An 18,994-nucleotide genomic window follows, 5' to 3' on the forward strand; every position below is an offset into this window, starting at 1 on the left:
TCATTCTTTATACCCTGTGTTTGCACAGCTACTACGTTTCATTTTTTTTTTTTTTTTGAGTGTGACCACTGTAGCTTAGAAAGCACAGGAATGTGCATGATTCTCAATTTCAGTTCCAACAAACTAACAACAGCCATGAAATTGGGTCGCCATTTCAGAAGGTTCTCAGTTCTGCCTTGACTTTGGTTTTAGTAGGGTGTCTTAATTGGACATTTCTGTTCAGAAGAGCAAAGCAGCAACACACCCATAGCAATCTTTCTTATCACATCAATAGAAGAAGCAGCAGATGATTCAATAGTCTGGCATACAGTCAGTCCAGACAAAGGCATAATACTGGTCAATCTATTCATGTACATGTATATATACTGTCCTTTACACAATTGTGCATTTTGACTGACATGTGTGGTCTTAGCATATAGACTGTACATCTGAAGCAGAGTCGTGACATGCATAGTATTTTATTCAAAGATCAGCAGTTACCTCATTTCATCTTCCTAATAATTGATGATTCTTTTAGTTTCTTCTTCATGGCTTACCTATAATCAAGATATTTCCTTGCTGTTTGATTGTCTTCTAATATAGAGAGAAATGGATTTTGCTAAGCTCTCTTTACAATGCAAGAAATTTCAGGAGAAAAAATCAAGGAAAAGGAAGTCTTTTATAGGCAATTCTGCCAGCATTTGGCTGTGTGCATGTGGGAAACCTGTCAACTCAAGATGGCGCTCTTGTTCTTTTTGTGGGGAGGTTAAAGACTATGAAAATTATAGAAATGAAGAGAAATCAGAGAGATAAAGAGGAAGTTATGAGGATTCAACTGTTCATATATCAGTCAAGAGAGCGTCTGACAGGTGTCTGGCAACCATCTCTGTCTTGGATCTGTGGCATTGTTTGGGTTTAAACTGCCTTCATTGTGTGTGTGTGTGTGTGTGTGTGTGTGTGTGTATGTGTGTGTGTTTAGCAGTGTATACACAGAATCATGTGAGTGGGACTGTTGCCGGCAAGTCCAAGTAAATGAGCAGATTTTTGCAACCATGTCTGGAGGAGGTGCATGCAGTGGCTTTCTCAGCTAATGCTTGTTAATTTCAAAAGTTGTATGCTTTGTTTTGTTTTGTTGTAAAGGGAAGGAAACAACACACAGACAAGGTTTATAGGAAAAATGTTCCTCAGTGTCCACATGCAAAATAGAAAAAATGTAGGTGGTTTGACAATTAAGCCGTGGTTGCATATTACTTTGCGATCTTGCAATGAACTATCCTGGGTTGGGATTACAATGTACATAGTTACATTCAAATAGGCATGTACTCCAAACAAGCAATTTTCCAATAGCAGATCCTTTCTCTGTTTACGTGTAAAGTTGGTGTAAATGAGAATATTCAATCTTGGGATAAAACCCTCGTCTAGATATTTTCCAAGCAATTTCTCTGAACATCAGTCTTACTTCTCGTAGACCCTTGATAGTGATTGGTGTCTCATGAGATACATTGCTTGATTTTAAGCATCCATCTGTCATGAATGTATCAGTGAGTATTGATACTTGAAGAAAAATGTGAAATTATACACACCTACTGTAGGGTGTACCCAGTGTACCTCCTGCACGTTTGATTTCATCATCAATCACGCATCAATGCTGATTTACCATTTCTTCCCCCATATGAGCTTCTATCTTTGGGTTTGTTTGGGTCTTTTTTTTTCAGTATCACTTTGATATTAGCTGTGAAAACGTATATTTTCCCCTACCTTATTGCCAAATTGTACATGATTGGCATAGATTGTGTCGTCAGAAAATTCATTCATTCACTGGTATATTCACAGTGCCATGAGGGCTAACAAGGTACAATGTATATGATACCAACATCATTTATGGAACAAGATCATATCATATCAGTCCATGTATCCTCATAGATTTCATTGTTGATGTTGTCATGCTATACCTGTAATATAACTTATGTACAATCTAAGACTTTTATGTGTATTTTCCATTTGTGTAATCACTGCTATATATTGTACTTCTTGTGCTTCGGCACTCAAAACATGTCATTGCATCAAAGTTGTATGAAATGACTGATATTCTACATCCAAATATCCACACAGCATAAGTGTTATGAGCTTTAACTCATTTGCATATAACACAGTTCTGCGTAGCCCACCAGTTTTGTTTCCAAACTAATTTCACATATGCACTGTATTATGAACTTGCAAGTTTTTTTCAAGAATTTATTATCAGTACATATACATTACTTACATTGTAAGTGTGTTACTGAGGATGCTGTAGTTTGAACAAAATTTTACAATTTGTATGGCTTCAGAGATAATATCTCAGATCCCCAAAATGTATGTATTTCAGAGCAAGGAGCATCTAAGTAGCCGTTCTTTTTTTTTTTCTTTTGGATTTTTTTTTAGCTCACCTGAGCCGAAGGCTCAAGTGAGCTATTGTGATCGCTCTTCATGCGTCGTCCGTCGTGCGTCTTCCGTCGTGCGTCGTGCGTCGTCCGTCGTGCGTCGTCTGTCGTCCGTAGTGCGTAAAATTTTTGCATTTTCATCTTCTTCTTGAGAACCCCATGACCGATTTTCACCAAACTTGGCAGGTAGCATCCCTAGGGGGATAGGATCTCAATTTGTTCAAATGGGCACCATGGCCCACCTGGGGGATCCCAGGGGGGCCCAAACACCCTAAAATTAAGGATTCTTTAAAAATCTTCTTCTCTAGAACCAGAAGTGATAGGGCTTAGTTGATACTATGAATAAGTACATTGATGACTATAGTTTCAAGTTTGTTCATGGGGGAATCAGGGGTGCCCCCCTTGGGACCCTAGGGGAGGGGGGTGGGGAGGGGTCCTAATGGGGCCTAAATTGTACATTTTCATCTTCACTTTGAGATGGCCATGTCTGATTTTCACCAAACATGGTAGGTAGCATCCCTAGGGGGATAGGATCTCAATTTGTTCAAATCCTGAGGGGCTCTTGGGGGCTCCTAGGGGGCTTCCCCCCCCCCCCTCACATTAAGGAATATTTAAAATCTTCTACTCTAGAACCAGAAATGATAAAGCAAAGTTCATACCATGAGTTTGTACATTGATGACTTAAGTTCCAAGTTTGTTCATTGCAGATCCAGGGCTGCCCACCCCCCCCCCCCCCACCCTAGAGTTGGGGGGGGGGGATCCATATGCAGACCTAAATTTCCAATGTTCTCAGGTAAGAGTGTGCAAGAATGCATGGAAGGTGAAATTGCGATACTTAGGTGAGCGCGTGACCCCCGGGTCTCTTGTTTTTTTAGAATTCGAAGATACACTACGGGTCCTTGATAGTAGCTGAGTACTGTATAAGTGAATATTTTTGCACAAGTAATTTTTCATACTCTGCAAAGTTAGATGAATTTCATGTGTTTTTGATCTGCGGAATAAAGACATCACACAGTGGTACACATTACAACCAAATATATTTGCATGCTTTTGTTTTTGCGCTAGTTTCTGGGCACGCGAAATTGCCACTTTTACAGTATGCTGTGTCTGAATTAGATGGAAAGTATGATATGCAAATTTATTAATGAATCTGAAAATGGAATAGAAATATTTGTCCTTATGGTGGAGGAGGGGATGCCGGTAATTGAGAAATTGTTCTCTGAAGTTTAGTTTGCATGAGGCAAGCTTTTGATCTGTTTCCATGTTTTCTCTATTCATTTCTTTTGTTTCAAACTTGTGCTGTTACATGCAGTTTTTTAAAATTATTTTCTTTATGATCCAAAGGACATACTAATTGCAATGTGATGCAGCATGTGTGGCTCTGTTAGAAAAGTAGGCCAAGACTGACAGCAATACGTTTTAATGGGGTGATTCTGAAGAATAAAAAAAATGCAAAAGAAATCTTACAGTCACAAATGAAGCATGAATCATGAGTGAATGTTTTATGTTTTGTCTTGAATCAGTGCTTGGCGGTAAGAGAGATTTTTCCCCTTATTTTCGTTTTACACGGAAGACTGGTACAGGTTCTCCTTTTTTTAAAGAATAATCCTTATGGACATTCATTATTTTCATCGAAGAATATGTGTTTGAGCACCATGTGTCCCATTGTGAAAACACTTGCATTTGGGGAGATCTAATACATTATGAAGGATAAGATATGAACAATGTGATGTCATCCAATGCTTTTTTTGTTGTATCCCTTGTCCGTTAAATCTGATTTCCTTTACATTGTACAACATCGTTTGTTTGTGTTTATGTGGACCCCTATGAAAATCACTCCTTTAGCTGAGAAGGCCATCAAACAAACATAATGCAGATAGACTTTGTATGTTATAAAAATGAAAATGTGACCTTTTTGGAAGGGGGGGGGGGTCTGGAATGTCAAAACTTGACACTGTCAGTGATAATGTGGTATTGTCTGATCTGACATTTTGTAATTCATCCCCTCTCTGACAAATTGACAATGCAGAAAATTTCTTTGGTCATGATGAAGATGTTACTTGTTTTCCCTGGTATAGTATGAAATTCTAAAGTTTAATACTTATTATTGAGTGAAATTTTCCAGATTATGAAATGGCTAAATATTGTAACTAGTTTGCCGCGAGAAAGGGCACAGTTCTTGCTTCTAGTTATCTTATGGTAAAGTCATGATCTCCCCCCCCCACCCCCCCAAAAAAACCACCAAACAAACAAAACAAACGAACAAACTACGTTTGTATGTGGAAATGGTCGTGATTGGATCTTTAAAAAAAAAGTGCTATCGTTTTTCGTAGATGAAAAGTTTGTAAGCGGTACGTGGACATTTTGTGCCAATATGACTTCCCCTGCAGGTGCAGTGGGAAAAAAAATATCACATTTTGGTGTAAAACTTGTGTAAATGGCTTCCACATCCACAATGGGTTATAATGCTTATACAGGACATTTGGGATGCAATTTAAGGGGAAAGAAAGTATCATACGTATGGGCACTTATCTCTTTGAAATGTTAACTCTAAAACTTGCGTGTGCATGCTTTTCTCTGAATGTTTTGTTTTGCAGATGACACGCCCCCGTGTTACTACAGTACCCACTACTCCTCGGCCATGATCGTCGCCTCGTATCTCATCCGAATGGAACCCTTCACCCAGCATTTCCTCAGATTACAGGTAAGCCACATATACAGCACCAGCAGTTAATGATCATGTATGTGAAAAATAACACACAGCAGAATTCATGTCATGAATTTACTTTTAAAATAGGCTTGTCCAATTATTCAGTGTTTTACCAGTATTAGATACACCAAATAATTGGTGCTTATTTACATAAGTGAAGTGCAACTTGTTAATCAATTTGCAATACAAAAGCAACTTGAGACAAGAATCCATTAATTTAAATACAGTACCGTACACTTGCCGACTAGAAAAGGGCCTTCTATTGCATCAGAGAACACTACTTATCAGGAATGTGTAACAGCAGTCAGTTAACAGTTATAGTTCTCCCCCCCCCCCCCCCATGATGAATTATATTTCAAGGAAATGAGACTCTTCATCCTGTAGCTGCTGAATGATGTAGTAAAATAGAAAATGGGATGAACTTAGATGAAGAAAGCAACCTTGTATGTCCCACTGTTTGATTTGTTCTATAGTAATTCTTGGTTTTATTGTAACTGTCCTAGGTGGCTTTCCATACAAAAATAATTCAACCCATTTGTCTTGGAACTAATGATGTCATGCATTAACCCATGGGAAGTAACATTTCTTGGAATACTGGGTTTGATAGCTGGAGTGGACTGATTCATGCGTCTGCTGAATTACCGTTACTCTTCTCCTGACTGCTTGTCATCATCCCCCTGCCACTTTATAGGGCGGCCATTTTGATCTGGCGGATCGCATGTTCCACAGCATCAAGGACAGCTGGTTGTCTGCCTCCAAGCACAACACGGCTGACGTCAAGGAGCTGATCCCCGAGTTCTTCTACCTCCCCGAGTTTCTCACCAACCATAATCACTTCGATCTCGGTGAGTGAGAAACGTAGTTAAACTCTTATTTTTCAAATGATACACGATGCAAGACGTAAGTCCAGGTTAGATGTGATTCATGCTGTCATTCATTGTGTGCATGCTTATTTCTGATCCTACCCCAAATACTAGTTGAGCATCTTTGATCATGATGCAGAAAATCAAATCACTATCAGTTGCAGTGCCTTGCACACTATTTATCCCAAATCTTTCCCGTCACACGGCCACATTTTCGACCCTCTTACAACCCTAATTTGAAAATACCATTGAAATTGAATTCGGTCTAGATTATGTCTGAGAAGTTGATGGTGCTGCATATTGTCTGAAGCATGTGCACCGGCACACATTTTCTCTGAAACTGCAATCAATTTTTGGCTTTGAAAGTGTAGATCATTGTATCGGTGTTCATCAACTTGGTGGACAGGGATGCCCTTTTGATATACTAATACAAATATTAGAATGAATTGACAAGGGACAGGTTGAGTGTTTGTCAACCCATGAAATCCTGTGAAAATTTTGCCTCAAGAATTATCATTGTGTCATCTTAGAATGGGCAACTCTGAAAGTCATTGCATATCTGGGTATTTGAGAAAGAATTGATAAAATTGGTTTCATTTATTTGATTTGCACAAAATTGAAAAGAAATTTTACAGAAAATTTTGAGAGAAAGAGAAAGAGGCAGGAAACTTGATGTTGTAAGATGTGTTGCCCATTTCAAGAATTAATTGTGAATTCAAAAATTGAGGATGGTTTTTTTTGGGGGGGTTTTGTTGAAAATTCTGCAGTGGAAGCAAAAAATTGTATTGACTGTGAAGGGCTTAAATGAAAGATTGTTTGTTCATTTGTTTGTTTTTCTTAATACTGTACCTTATGAAATACTAACAGTGAATGATGAAACCGATAATGCAGTGTAAATAGGTGTGGTACCAAACCACAGAGGTACAATTTATGGGACTTGATGAGTTAGTCAGAAAAGATAAGTAACTTACTGCTTCATCATCTGTTGGAGTGGCTGTTGTTTACGTGAACACTTATCAGATGATAACTTTGAAAAAAAAATATAGCAGCACCAACAGATTGGGATTTTTCTCCTGTGTTGAATGAACTATCAAATTCTGCACAATATACAGAATTATAAAACTTTTTTATACAGTCATTAAATTTATTGTTTTTCTCTTGTTTTTATGCCTCGATTCATCGCAGGTGTCAAGCAGAGTGGGATAGAGTTGTCCGACATCGTACTCCCTCCGTGGGCCAAGGGGGACCCTAAGGAGTTCATCCGCATGCACAGAGAGGTCAGTCACCCCCCAAGCTTTATACGGAAAATGTGAAGCTTTAGAGAGGGAGCTCTCGTGCTGGTGATGTTAAAGACGAGACAGTTGTCGTGGAAACGGATGTGATTGGGGATGTAGGATAATGATGATAGTGATGATAATGATGGTGATACATGCACAGTATATAAGAAGAATTCCAGAAAATTTCATTTTTCATGAAAAGTACACATTCCATCAATTTGTTACTGACGTATGATAAGGGTGATATTATTCCCTGTGCTTTGTGAAAGAGGTGAGTCAAGTGCTCTTTCATTATGCTAGAAAAGTGAAATATGATGAATTTTCTTTATATTTTCTTTCATATTGTGCGTACATCTTGTCATGAACTGTAGTCATCTTTTTATCCAGTGATGATGGCATCAAAACTTTGAAGATCCATAATTTTTTAATCCATCATCTGATTTTCCTCAAACTTTGCTGATTTGTTGCACTAATGCTGCTGCTTACTATTATATTTGGATTGGTTTCCTTTTTGAAAATGATGTCTGTGCTATCTTGTCTGACAGGCGCTGGAGTGCGACTACGTGAGCGCCCACCTCCATGAGTGGATCGACCTCATCTTCGGCTACAAGCAGCAGGGCAAGGACGCCGAGGATGCGCACAACGTCTTCCACTACCTCTTCTACGAAGGCAACGTCGACATCTACAGCATCGACGACCCGCTGAAGAAGAACGCCTTCATCGGAGTCATCAATAACTTTGGGCAGGTCCCCAAACAGGTAAATGAGACCGACTAGATGGGTGTGGGGGGTTAGGGTGCGGTTACATGAACAAGGTGCATGATAATACAGTTTACCACTAGTAGTAAGCCTAAGTCTTGATCGCCACAATAGCAATTTTCCCATTTGCATAATTGTCTGGAAGTCCTGAAACATAAAAAATTTGGCTTGTTAAATATATGGCATACACACATTACTTCTGTTTCTTGTTCATGTTTGTGTGAATTTTTCCATTGAGTAAGGTGGTTTTTTTTTTGTCATGGCATTCAGTACAATAAGATGTACATTTTGTGTCCATCCGTTTATCTGTTTCTTTCACTATTATCACTTTCACTTTATATCTCTCCCTTCTATGTCTTCTCATTGTTCACCTGCTGTATTATCTTCATTACTTCTCCCTTCTCTGCACTCTCTCTTTGTGCCTTGTGCATCTTTGATGTTTAATAGCACACCCACTCACATTTAAACAAACTCTTTTTGATTGATGTCAAATCCTCCCCCACCCCTCCAGCTCTTCAAGAAGCCTCACCTCCAGAAGAGGGTCAGCAACAGGATAGGAGACAACTCGGGCAACTCCATCCCCATCTCAAGACTGTTCTTCCACAACCTCGACACACTCCGCCCCTCTCTGCAACCCCTCAAAGGTGAGTTGGCTGGGTCACGGGTCCCAGTGCAGACCTCCCAACCATTCTGAATTTGGAGGAAAGAATCTGAAATTTTGACCATTCCCAGTTCTTGTTTCAATAGGAGTTTCCCATTTTTTCTTGATGATTTTACAACACACTCCTGTGGGAACTCTTACTGTTCTTTGATTCCTATTTTTGAGCCAAATCATCCCTGTTTTTCTGTCAGAAAAGTTGGGAGGTCTGCCAGTGTTGGTGTAGCTTGGGGGAGGGGGGGATTCTTAGTTCTGTACACATCATCTTTATCTGTAGCTGTCTGTTGGGAGGGGGGTAAAATTGCCTTTTTTTGTTCCTCCTGTATGCTGGGGAGATATTGGTTTCGTTCAGCTACCCCTGAAATAAAAGTACCTGTGATTCTGCTCACTGATTTGGCTGTTTCACAAGCAAGAATAGCGGTTTATGAAAACATTCTTAACCCGTTGAAGATAAATCCCGAGAATACTGAGGCAGGTGTCCATGGGAAATGTGTGTTAAAGCAAAATCAGTACATCCTCAACAGGTTAAGAGAGTTCCCCCCTCCCCTGCATCTGCTAGTTTGTAAAAGTGACATTCCTGTCATACATGGATTCAATCAGGTGAAAGAATATTATCAGTATCAAAGGTACTAGCAAAGTCAAAGAAACTGCACTATTACAAAGGGGATTCAATTGTATAGGAGGAAAAATTCGCACTTTCAATATTTACTTCTTTGTTTCCATTTTGGCAACCTCAGAGCTGAAGGGGCCCGTTGGGCAGATCCGACAGCTTGACAAATCCATCCTTGCCGTGGAGCAGAACAAGACTCTGATCCCGCCAGCCAACAACCGCTACCTGGCCTTTGGCTACGCCGACTTCAGCCTGCGCATCGGCAGCTACGACTCTGACAAGGCCGTGACGGTCGCCGAGGGCAACGGTTGCGGCGAGGTTCTCTGCGCTGTCTGCCCAAACAGCAAAACCCTCATCACGGGAGGCACCAGCACGGTAAGTCTGGAGAGCCACGATGAGTTTCTGTCCAATAAGTTTAATATGTGGTCATGTTTTGTAAGTTGTTTCGTCTAACTGTCCAGTCTGAAAACAGTAATATTAGGAATTAAGCAGTAGTAAGAGCAGTAGTATGGGGAATTATTATTGTAAGCTGAAAAGGGGTTTGAATTTCTCTGCATTATGTATGTTCCTGAAGGTTTTTAATTCATTTCCTGTATATGTACACTCTTGGTCATATGCATTTTAATTTCTGTGACTTCATACACCACAAATATCTCGTAATGAGTTAACTGTGTTTATAAGAGGGAGGGTCAATTAGTGTTCTGCTATAGATAATGAATTTGAAGAGATGTTATGTCATCGAATACCTTGTTGACATGTTGAAGAAGTAATGTAAAATAGTCCTACGAAAGGAAAAGCGGTTCTACTGCACGTGTCTTTGTCAAAGCCTGCGATGACAGGAATGTCTACATTTCCCTTATCAGAGAGATCCGAAACTCCTTGGAGTGTGTAGTGCTTTCATTTGTGTTGAGGCACTTAAAATTGTGGGGAAAAATAAATAGATTTGTTGCATAGAAAGAGCTTGTATTCAAAGATGATTTTGCTTGACTCAATGTGAAGACAGTTATACAAACCTATTGTTTTCCCATGAGTAATTACTTAAAGTGGGTTCTGATTCTAAAGTTGTTCCGCTGTGTGTGTCTCCTTCCAGGTGGTCAACGTCTGGCAGCTTGAGACAGGCAAAGAGAGGTCCAAGCAGCTGACCCTCAAGCAGGTGAGTTTTAGGTTACAGATGGACTGGACCACTGATGAGAGTAGGGACCCTGGACTTGTAATTCTTGTCCTACTTCATGCTCACACCTGCCAAAGGACTTGATGTACAAATGTATTGTGTTTCAGAAATCTACTTGTATTATGCGTGAACATCGTCAACATGGGTAATCCCTTGTCTATGTTTTGCTTCGCAGATGTAGGGCATGTGTCTAGATACTAGCTACTGAAGAATCTGGTATCCGTAAATCTGCCTATTTCGTGTTCATATGGCATTCGTCTTCCCTCTGGGACTATGGCATTCTCACAGCGCTGGTGGATTATCAGACTCCTAAAATAGATTTATATTGATATACTGTCATGGAAGAAAATTGGTAGGAATTCATGAAAGGTCTGTGGAATGAGCTGTGAAAATAATGACTCGATGTTTCGGCCATAAAAAGGGTGATCTGTTTTCATCCTGCTTGGAATTAGAGGGAAAAATGATTGAAAGGAAATATTTGCTGTTTTGGGAGTAGAGTTGCTAAAGAGGTTAGGTCATTCAGTAGTTTCTACCCTTCAAAAAAAAAAAAAAAAAAAATCTGACACAAGAGATTCGGCAAGGGACAGTGCTTGCTATGTTGTGTTTTGCTACAACGAGCATCTTTCTTGTCAGAGGGAATTACAATCAGTAGGAGATCAACTCTCTCGCTTCCTGTGTGAAAAGCCATGGAGATAAATATAAAGACTAAATTTACATTTCTACTCTCTGATTGGCTGTGGTTGGAAACAAAAACTTAAAACCCAAGAAACTTATTATTACATCCCTTTGTTTCTCTTGACTAGGCTTTGTATGGACACACTGATGCCGTGACATGTCTGGCTGCCTCGACGTCGTACAACATCATCGTCAGCGGGTCACGTGATCAGTCCTGCCTGATGTGGGATCTGATTCGTCTGACCTACGTGCGCCAGATGAGGGCGCTGGGGTCGCCAGTCACGGCAGTCTGCATCAACGAACTGTCGGTAAGATCTGTTGATTATCATTTTCATTTGATTCCAAAAGAGCGCAGGTCTGTATCTTGCGCCAACTACAGTATACACCCATAGCAACTCAAATGTTGCCACTGATGTTTCGCGAATTGGGACTTCCTGACAATTTCGCAGACAGGTTAAATTCACGATTGGGAAATAGAGCATTATATCACTCCTTGTCCGTGTTCTGTGTTTTGCATACTCGTACATGTAAGTGTGTACAGGATAAATATATGTATAAGATAAATCCTGTAGTTCATAAATGTGAAGATTAATCTTACATGTGTTGGATCAGAGTTGATACTTTTGATGTTCTTATATTCGCTAAAAGCATCCCACTTGCGAAATTCGCAAAAATAGAAACCCCGAGAAATATATGGCAAATATCGTAAATGTGCTGAAATTGTACAATTTAACAAGGACTCAGCTCGTTTAACATGAGCGTATGTGTTCATCATAATGTGAGAGAGTAATATTGTAAAGAGGCCATAGGTTTACACTTCCCTACTATTTGTACACTTGTATCTCTTGAAAGTTTGCTGGTGGAAAAAGTTTATCAACTTGTGTTCTTTATTTTTATGTTGTGGCAACTGATGAAATGTGATACTGAAAATCCAAGATGTTGTAAAGAATGCAAATATAGACTGCATTATTAGCACTTGCTTGTGTGAAATCATTTTGCATAGAGCCCCATGTTTCACAGTTTCGAAGTGACCACTCAAATTGTGAATGATCAAGTTGTGTGAACGCTTTGCTCCCCTGTCTGTATGTAGGGAGACATCGCCATCTGTGCTGGAGTGTACCTGTATGTGTGGAGCATCAACGGCGACATGATCGCCAGTGTGAACACATCCACGGGGAGGGAGCAGCAGATTCTGTGCTGCGCCATGTCAGAGGTGAACATTTGCTACAATGTACATGATTATTCATTAGGGAGACAAGTTTTCCAGGTGAAAGGTCAAGTTTAGCTTTGTAATCTGGGCTAGGGTATGAAGTGTACATGTTTTTTAAATGTCTGATGATTCAGTAATAGTGTAATTGCTAGCATTTACACAGTTGGGTTTCAATGTCAGGGCTGAACGGTTATTCATCTTCACATTCTAGACAATTTGAGAGACATTTGATTGACTGTAGAAAAGTCAAGTCACTAGTCTTAGATTCAGCCTGCGTTGCACTCATGTAAAGATGCGCCGCATGCCCTGGTCATTAGATACCATACACAGTATTTCTTTTCATGTTATCAAAAAAAAACAACAAAAAAAAACAAAAAAAAAACACACATTTGATATGCATTTGAAATGTATGGAAGCTGAGCTGGCAAATTTCCAGGATTTAACAGGAGCCTCCCTGAAACTTTTTATAATATCTTTTCATGTCCTGACAAGAGAATATGAAGATGTCCTTTAAGAATGTGGGAATTATTTTGGCCTATTGAGATGCATGTAACATGCAAAGATCTCCCTGATTCGATTGGTGAATGTTGGCAGCCCTGTGGAAGAAATAAGTCTCTTTGATATCATCTCTCTGCACTTTGTTTCCTTTTCAGCTGGTGGAGTGGGACACGCAAAATGTTGTCATAACAGGGTCCAGTGACGGTGTGGTGAGGGTGAGTATGCAGCTACATGTATAAGGCTTTGGTTTTATGCGGTGGGTTGACCAGTCTTTACAAATTGTACCTTCAAGGGGTCATCAGCTGTCAGGCTACATTGATAGCCTGAGCTTTATTGGATCATTCCCACTTATACTGGATAAGTTGGGGCCGCTCTTAATCTGTGATGCGGTGTGATAGCAGGAACGGTTGACGAAAGTGGGAATTTTGGGAGCAAAGTTACTTTTCATCTGTGCTGGAACACTTTACTTTGTAATGAGAGTGTGCATGTGCCTTCAATCAAAGATGTCATACTTCAGTGCTTTAATGTGTTGCTCAGTGCTGCCCTGTCATGATCCTACTCAATTTGAGCGTATCGTGAGAATTTTGCTTTTTCCGTTCTCTCACTGCCAGATGTGGAGCGTAGAATATGTCCAAGTTCCGGATATCTCCAACTCCAAGAGCAGCAACTGCGGCACGCTGCAGGCTACCATGCTGGACTCCAAAGAGAAAACTATGGAGCAGGTTGACCAGTCAGAGGAGAGTCCCTCGGAGGAGGACAGTCAGAGCGTGGAGAGCATGGGGGGAAGCGGTATCTCCACCCCTCGCCGAGACAAGTCCATGGCAGACTCCCTGTCCGAGGACCTCAAGGACACTCTGTCGGTCAACAGCAACCTGTCTAGCGGCCGCAGCTCGCCGGTCATCATCCGCGAGGACCGGGACGAGAAGGAGGGGGGCAGCCCGTCGCAGCGCCTCAAGCCGCCCGCGTCGCTGCCCGTCGCCCCGCCCCGCAAGAAGAAGATGGAGAAGATGGGGTCGCTGGGCAACATTGTCGATGGCGTGAAGCAGGGGGCGGAGAGTCAGAGCAGGAACGGGCAGCACCACCACCACGCGGAGAACAGGGAACGGGCGGAGAAAGGCGAGGACCCGACGACCGAGGATGCGCCGGCCAAGCAAGGCAACGGGGACACCCTCAGCATCAGCAGCATCGGGAGCACGCCGACCGTTTCCAACGGGGGAGAGGACTTGTTGGACAGCAGCGACAGCCACGCCGCCCGCAGCCCTTCCAAGGACTACATCCTGGTGACAGAGAATGACCTGAGGGACTTTCAGGAGGAGGAGCAGGTGAAGGAGGAGCGGTCAGCGGCTCACAGGAACAAACTCAAGCCAGGTGGGCAGCTCCCCTCTCTACTTAACTGACCACTTCCCTCCGTCCATTCTGTACATATGTGTATTAATTGTCAAATTAAAAACAGTAATCGTCTTAATAGAGAAAGTCGTCCAAGTTTATGGCAGATGCTGTCAGTGAAGTGTATCTCACATGGAAGAACCTCTCTCTGTTTGGGAATGAATGTAAGGATGTGTGTTTTTATGATCCTCTTGCCAGAACTTTACAAGGGATGATATTGCTTGCAATAACCAGGTTAATCTCTATCTTGCTCTGTATGTTTTGACCGATATATACTTGATCGAATTTGCTTGTTGGGTTCAATGATAAGTCTACATGTTTACACTGTAGCTCAATCAATATTATTCACATTTTGTGTTTTCCAAATGAAGCCCATTTCTTTAGCATAAGTGATAAATTCCTGTACAAAACTGGTCAATTGAATCTATCTTCATATGTCTGACAGTGTGTTTCATATTTCATGTGTGTTTTCATGATAAGGACAAAAGTGGACTTGTCCATGTACTTGTGACGGTTCCTTTAAAACTTTGTGGCAAATGAATATGACTACTGATGGTAATCAGATATTTGCACATTTTCCTCACGTGATAAAGGATAAAGTTGATGGCGAAATACAATGTCATGTAGATCGAGAGGATGGATTTTGATCTGTTGAAATGAACGCCATTATTGAAAAAGCCTTGTGCTTGTTGCCACGAGAAGAATTGTAATGATAGACTTTCTTTATGAATGACAAAAGAACTTGAAATGATGTCGAGTTTCTTTCTGAATGTATTAATAGGCTTTAAGTGGCAGCGCCAGCTGGTGTTCCGCAGCAAGCTGACGATGCACACTGCGTTTGAACGGAAGGACAACTCACAGCCTGCCGCCGTGACTGCAGTGGCAATTTCAAGGTGAGAGCCTGCTGTACTCTTCATCTTCTGTCATGTTCAGTCAATTCAGGGTGGTTTAGGGCGGGGCTTTGCACAAAATCTAGGCAGGCACTGCACGGGAAGCAATTGGCGACAGATGGTTGGTGATGATTTTGGCGTAGGGGATGACCGTTTCACTGCAGTTGGCATTCTGCAGATATCCATGTTTGCATCATTTTAGGATGGAGTGTTATCACTTATCGCAGAATAAGACTTAAAGAAGACCATTTAATTCCTTTTCTGTGGCGCAGTGATGGAATATGTTGTACGGCTGCTTCTGCAACCGTGAGTATTACTCAAGGTTGCGCATATCCAATTTTAGTCGACAGAGTAGCATTATTAATGCTTTGTGGACATCAGAACAGTGACTGTATAAGAATGACATTGTAAGCATGTGCACTATGAGGTCTACAAAAATATTAAAGTATTTTAGTTTTCCTTCAATAGAATGCAATAACCTGCTTTCCTGCTGCATTTTTGTTAGTTTGTATCTGCCTTTGTGCTTTCTATTAAAGGAAATGGAAAAAGAAAATGCATTGATTAGCAGTCATGTCAGTGAGAGAGATTAATAGAAAATACTAAGAAGTGATTATACATGTACTTTAGATTCTTCAAGTGAGAGCATGTGAGAAGTTTGCTTGTATGACAGTGAACTTCAAATTTTAGGAGGTCTAAGTTCAATGATTTGGGGATGCTCTATTAAACCTGTTGTTTCTTTTTATCAAAATTTTCCACCAACTTGCAGGGACCACATGAAAGTGTTTGTGGGCGATGACCGCGGACGCGTCTTCTCGTGGTCAGTGGTTGACCAGCCGGGTCGGGCCATCGCTGACCACTGGGTGAAGGACGAGAGCGGGGACAGTTGCGCATCCTGCAACACCAAGTTCACATTCTCAGAGAGGCGCCACCATTGTCGAAACTGTGGAAAGCTCTTCTGCCAGAGGTGACCATATTGTTTCATCTTCCAGCAGTCATTTTTTTGTTGTTGTTTTTTCCAGAATTTAAAAACTTGTCCAATTTCTTTAATGTCGGGAGACTGCTCTAAACCGTATATTAGGCCAAGTAAAAAAAGAAACCAGTTTCTCGTCCTCGCGCGCATCGATTTTGGCCGCCGCATCGATTTTTTTACTATTTACTATTTTCAAAATGGCGCTCAAAATACCAAGAAATTCATAATTCTCGTCCCAGCCCGCTCCCCGCCCGCATCGATTTTCAGTTGCCGCATCAACTTTTTTTGATATTTTACTATTTTTTCGGCCGCCGAAAAAAAAAAATCGACAATTCACCTACCAATCGTGATGTCTCATTTCTAATTACGTCTTGCGTCCTCTACTTAGCTGTAGTACAGCTGTAGCTTCTGTAGTGCGTATGTAATAACGCATGCATTTCACACTGCGAGCTCGACAAGAAGGAATGACCCACAAAGCAGTTGAAATGTAGTTGGATGGGCGCGGGCGGGCGGGCGCGGCCTGGGCTGTGATGTACAGTGCACTCGGTACGTCGTGATGTGGACAGGACGTTGAGCACCTTTTGTACATTTTTCTCGTGCTGTTGCTCGCTGCCCGCTTCATGTGCTGCTAGATTGATTGCGCAATGTAACCATATGATAGAGGAGACCAGCCAGCCAGCATAGCATGCGCGCGTTCTGGAGCTTGGAAAAAAAAAAATCGTGGAGTGCAGTGATGGAGAGAACCGATCTCAAGCGCACGTGTACACAGCGAACGTGTACACAGCGAACAACTTTAAATACCAGAGCTGCCAACCTTTGGAAGCACAAATTAGTACTCAGCAGCCCCAAAATTCGTATTTTCCTACCAGAATTCTCATTTTTTCAATCTCCCTCTTTTTGCTATTTTGAATTAAACTCGTCGACTTATGAGGCCTACAGGCTCTAAACATAAGGTTATCACACATGCCGAAGCATCGAGCTTGTCACCAGCACGATAAAGATGCCAAACTACGCAATGTTCAGCGTTGATTGATTGCTTTCTCGCGATGAATGTGTACAAGTGCAAGAATGTACCTCCAAAAACTTGCTGGGCTGATTATGGAAGCTTCCACTATCTAGCAGTGGACGTGGAATGCTTTCATCTTCTCAAGAGAGCTTCTTTGTGAGCGGATGCAATACTCTGTTCCGTGTTTCCAATTATCGTTTACTATGAAAACATAATCATGCGTTGTTTTCAGGCTTTTTTCATTTTATTGGATTTTAAACATCAGTATTTTCCGAAGTATTCCAATTCCTTTTCCCCTGACTGGAATCGGAAAGTCTGCTATAATGATGATCGCAAAATGCCGCGCTGTGTGTGGAAGCGCCGATGTGCAAACACGTGGCTTCACTTTCAAGTTTAAAGGAATGCGCCATGTGCTCCTGCCTATAAGAGGTTACTGCAAGTTCGATGAATCGAATGCGCCATAGCTGAGCTGAGCTGAATGGCTTGTTTACGGTAAACATGCAGTTTACGTTCGATACGAAGAAATCATTACGTCTTTCACGAGGGAAAAACACACAAAACAAACGAACAAACAAAATACACTTACGAACGAATGTTGATAGCCAAAACTTTGAAAAGTAATACACAGTAAGCAGTTTTGATGAGCGTGAACTGAAATTGTCATGACACGTTGTATTTTGCTGTTTATATCACTGCTGCTTCTTGGTAGCACTGTAATGATGGCCATGGGAGAAATGAAGGGAGAATGTGACTTACCAGCACAGGTACATGTTTTACTACATATGTAGTTTTGGTATACAATCATTAATCATCCAAATGATGAGTGATTATCAAATGTCTTTTGAGAACATGAAGAAACATCTTTAAATGTTTAATGTTATAATGCCATATCAGTATCATTTTGACATCCATCTGCAATTGTACAAACCAGTTTCCAGTTGAATGTGCTACAATTGTACTATGAAGAAATGCAGATACATACCAGCTGTGTGGAGTCAAAAAGTCACAAACACAAATGATAAATAAAGCAGTGTTTTGAATATCATGGAATTAATTTCAGTCGTACATTTGTTGAAAGACATGCACGTTTTATACCTGTTTCAATTAATAGCACAATACATCAGAATTGCAAGTACACTGGTATCAGAAATGCCATTACAACACTAAACACCAGTATTAAGATGGTCATTTTCCCTCGACATCTGTGGTGGAAAGAAAAAGCAAATGTATTTCTGCATGCATGAAGTTTCGTTTCAAGTATGGTACATATACATTGTATCTATTTGTTTGAAAATGCACAGAGTGCAGACAAGACATACACTTGGGACCTGGTCTCTCATAACACAGCTACCAGAGTGATATTTCATTTATTTTCATTAATTGGATATAGAAAATAGTAAAGCCCTCTTGTTACCTTTCTCAGAATCACCTCACGAGAAACACATTTAGTTATTTTCATTTTGACAATCCTCGAAAAAAATAGTAAGATATCAAATAGTAAGGACCTCCCTCATCGCCTTGCTCAAAAAACCCGGACGAGAAACTACTTTCTTTTTTTACTTGGCCTTAAGCGTAGGTTTGTGGAAATGTCAAGCTTTACTCACTTTGAGTTTTTGTGTCCCTTTTGCAACCCTGAAAAATTAGATTCCTTTCATAAACTGGTATATTGCATAGGTTGGTACACATAGTAATTCAGACCTTTCCTCAAATTAACAGAACTACAAAATGTAGAAGCAAGGGAAACAATACTATAGATTTCCAGTAAATTTATTCAGACCCCGAAAAAAATTGTAACTGTTACTCTAGGTACTGAAGGGGAGTGTGTTCTTCAGTGACATAGGGCTAGTTTTGCATTTCTCTCTTAAAAACTCAGAGACTGTGATTTACTGTAAGATTTCATCCACAATTTTAGG

At 40.8% G+C, this 18,994-nt stretch overlaps 1 protein-coding gene across 1 annotated transcript in view; it reads left to right on the top strand.

Annotated features, from left to right (window-relative positions):
* The window catches only part of LOC139740967 (WD repeat and FYVE domain-containing protein 3-like), a 124,890-nt gene that overhangs the window by 102,588 nt on the left and 3,308 nt on the right, over nt 1–18,994 (top strand). The window contains exons 57-69 of the mRNA XM_071651552.1: nt 4,997–5,103; nt 5,801–5,954; nt 7,158–7,249; nt 7,795–8,007; nt 8,519–8,651; nt 9,403–9,650; nt 10,366–10,428; nt 11,250–11,429; nt 12,212–12,334; nt 12,985–13,044; nt 13,441–14,197; nt 14,997–15,108; nt 15,872–16,069. Coding sequence (XP_071507653.1) covers nt 4,997–5,103; nt 5,801–5,954; nt 7,158–7,249; nt 7,795–8,007; nt 8,519–8,651; nt 9,403–9,650; nt 10,366–10,428; nt 11,250–11,429; nt 12,212–12,334; nt 12,985–13,044; nt 13,441–14,197; nt 14,997–15,108; nt 15,872–16,069 — 2,440 coding nt within the window. The remainder of the gene's footprint in view (nt 1–4,996; nt 5,104–5,800; nt 5,955–7,157; nt 7,250–7,794; nt 8,008–8,518; nt 8,652–9,402; nt 9,651–10,365; nt 10,429–11,249; nt 11,430–12,211; nt 12,335–12,984; nt 13,045–13,440; nt 14,198–14,996; nt 15,109–15,871; nt 16,070–18,994) is intronic.

The sequence above is a fragment of the Diadema antillarum genome, unplaced genomic scaffold (assembly GCF_040938485.1).
Source record: "Diadema antillarum isolate AM-2024a unplaced genomic scaffold, OU_Dant_1.0 seq00000893_RagTag, whole genome shotgun sequence".
Taxonomy (NCBI): Eukaryota; Metazoa; Echinodermata; class Echinoidea; order Diadematoida; family Diadematidae; genus Diadema; species Diadema antillarum.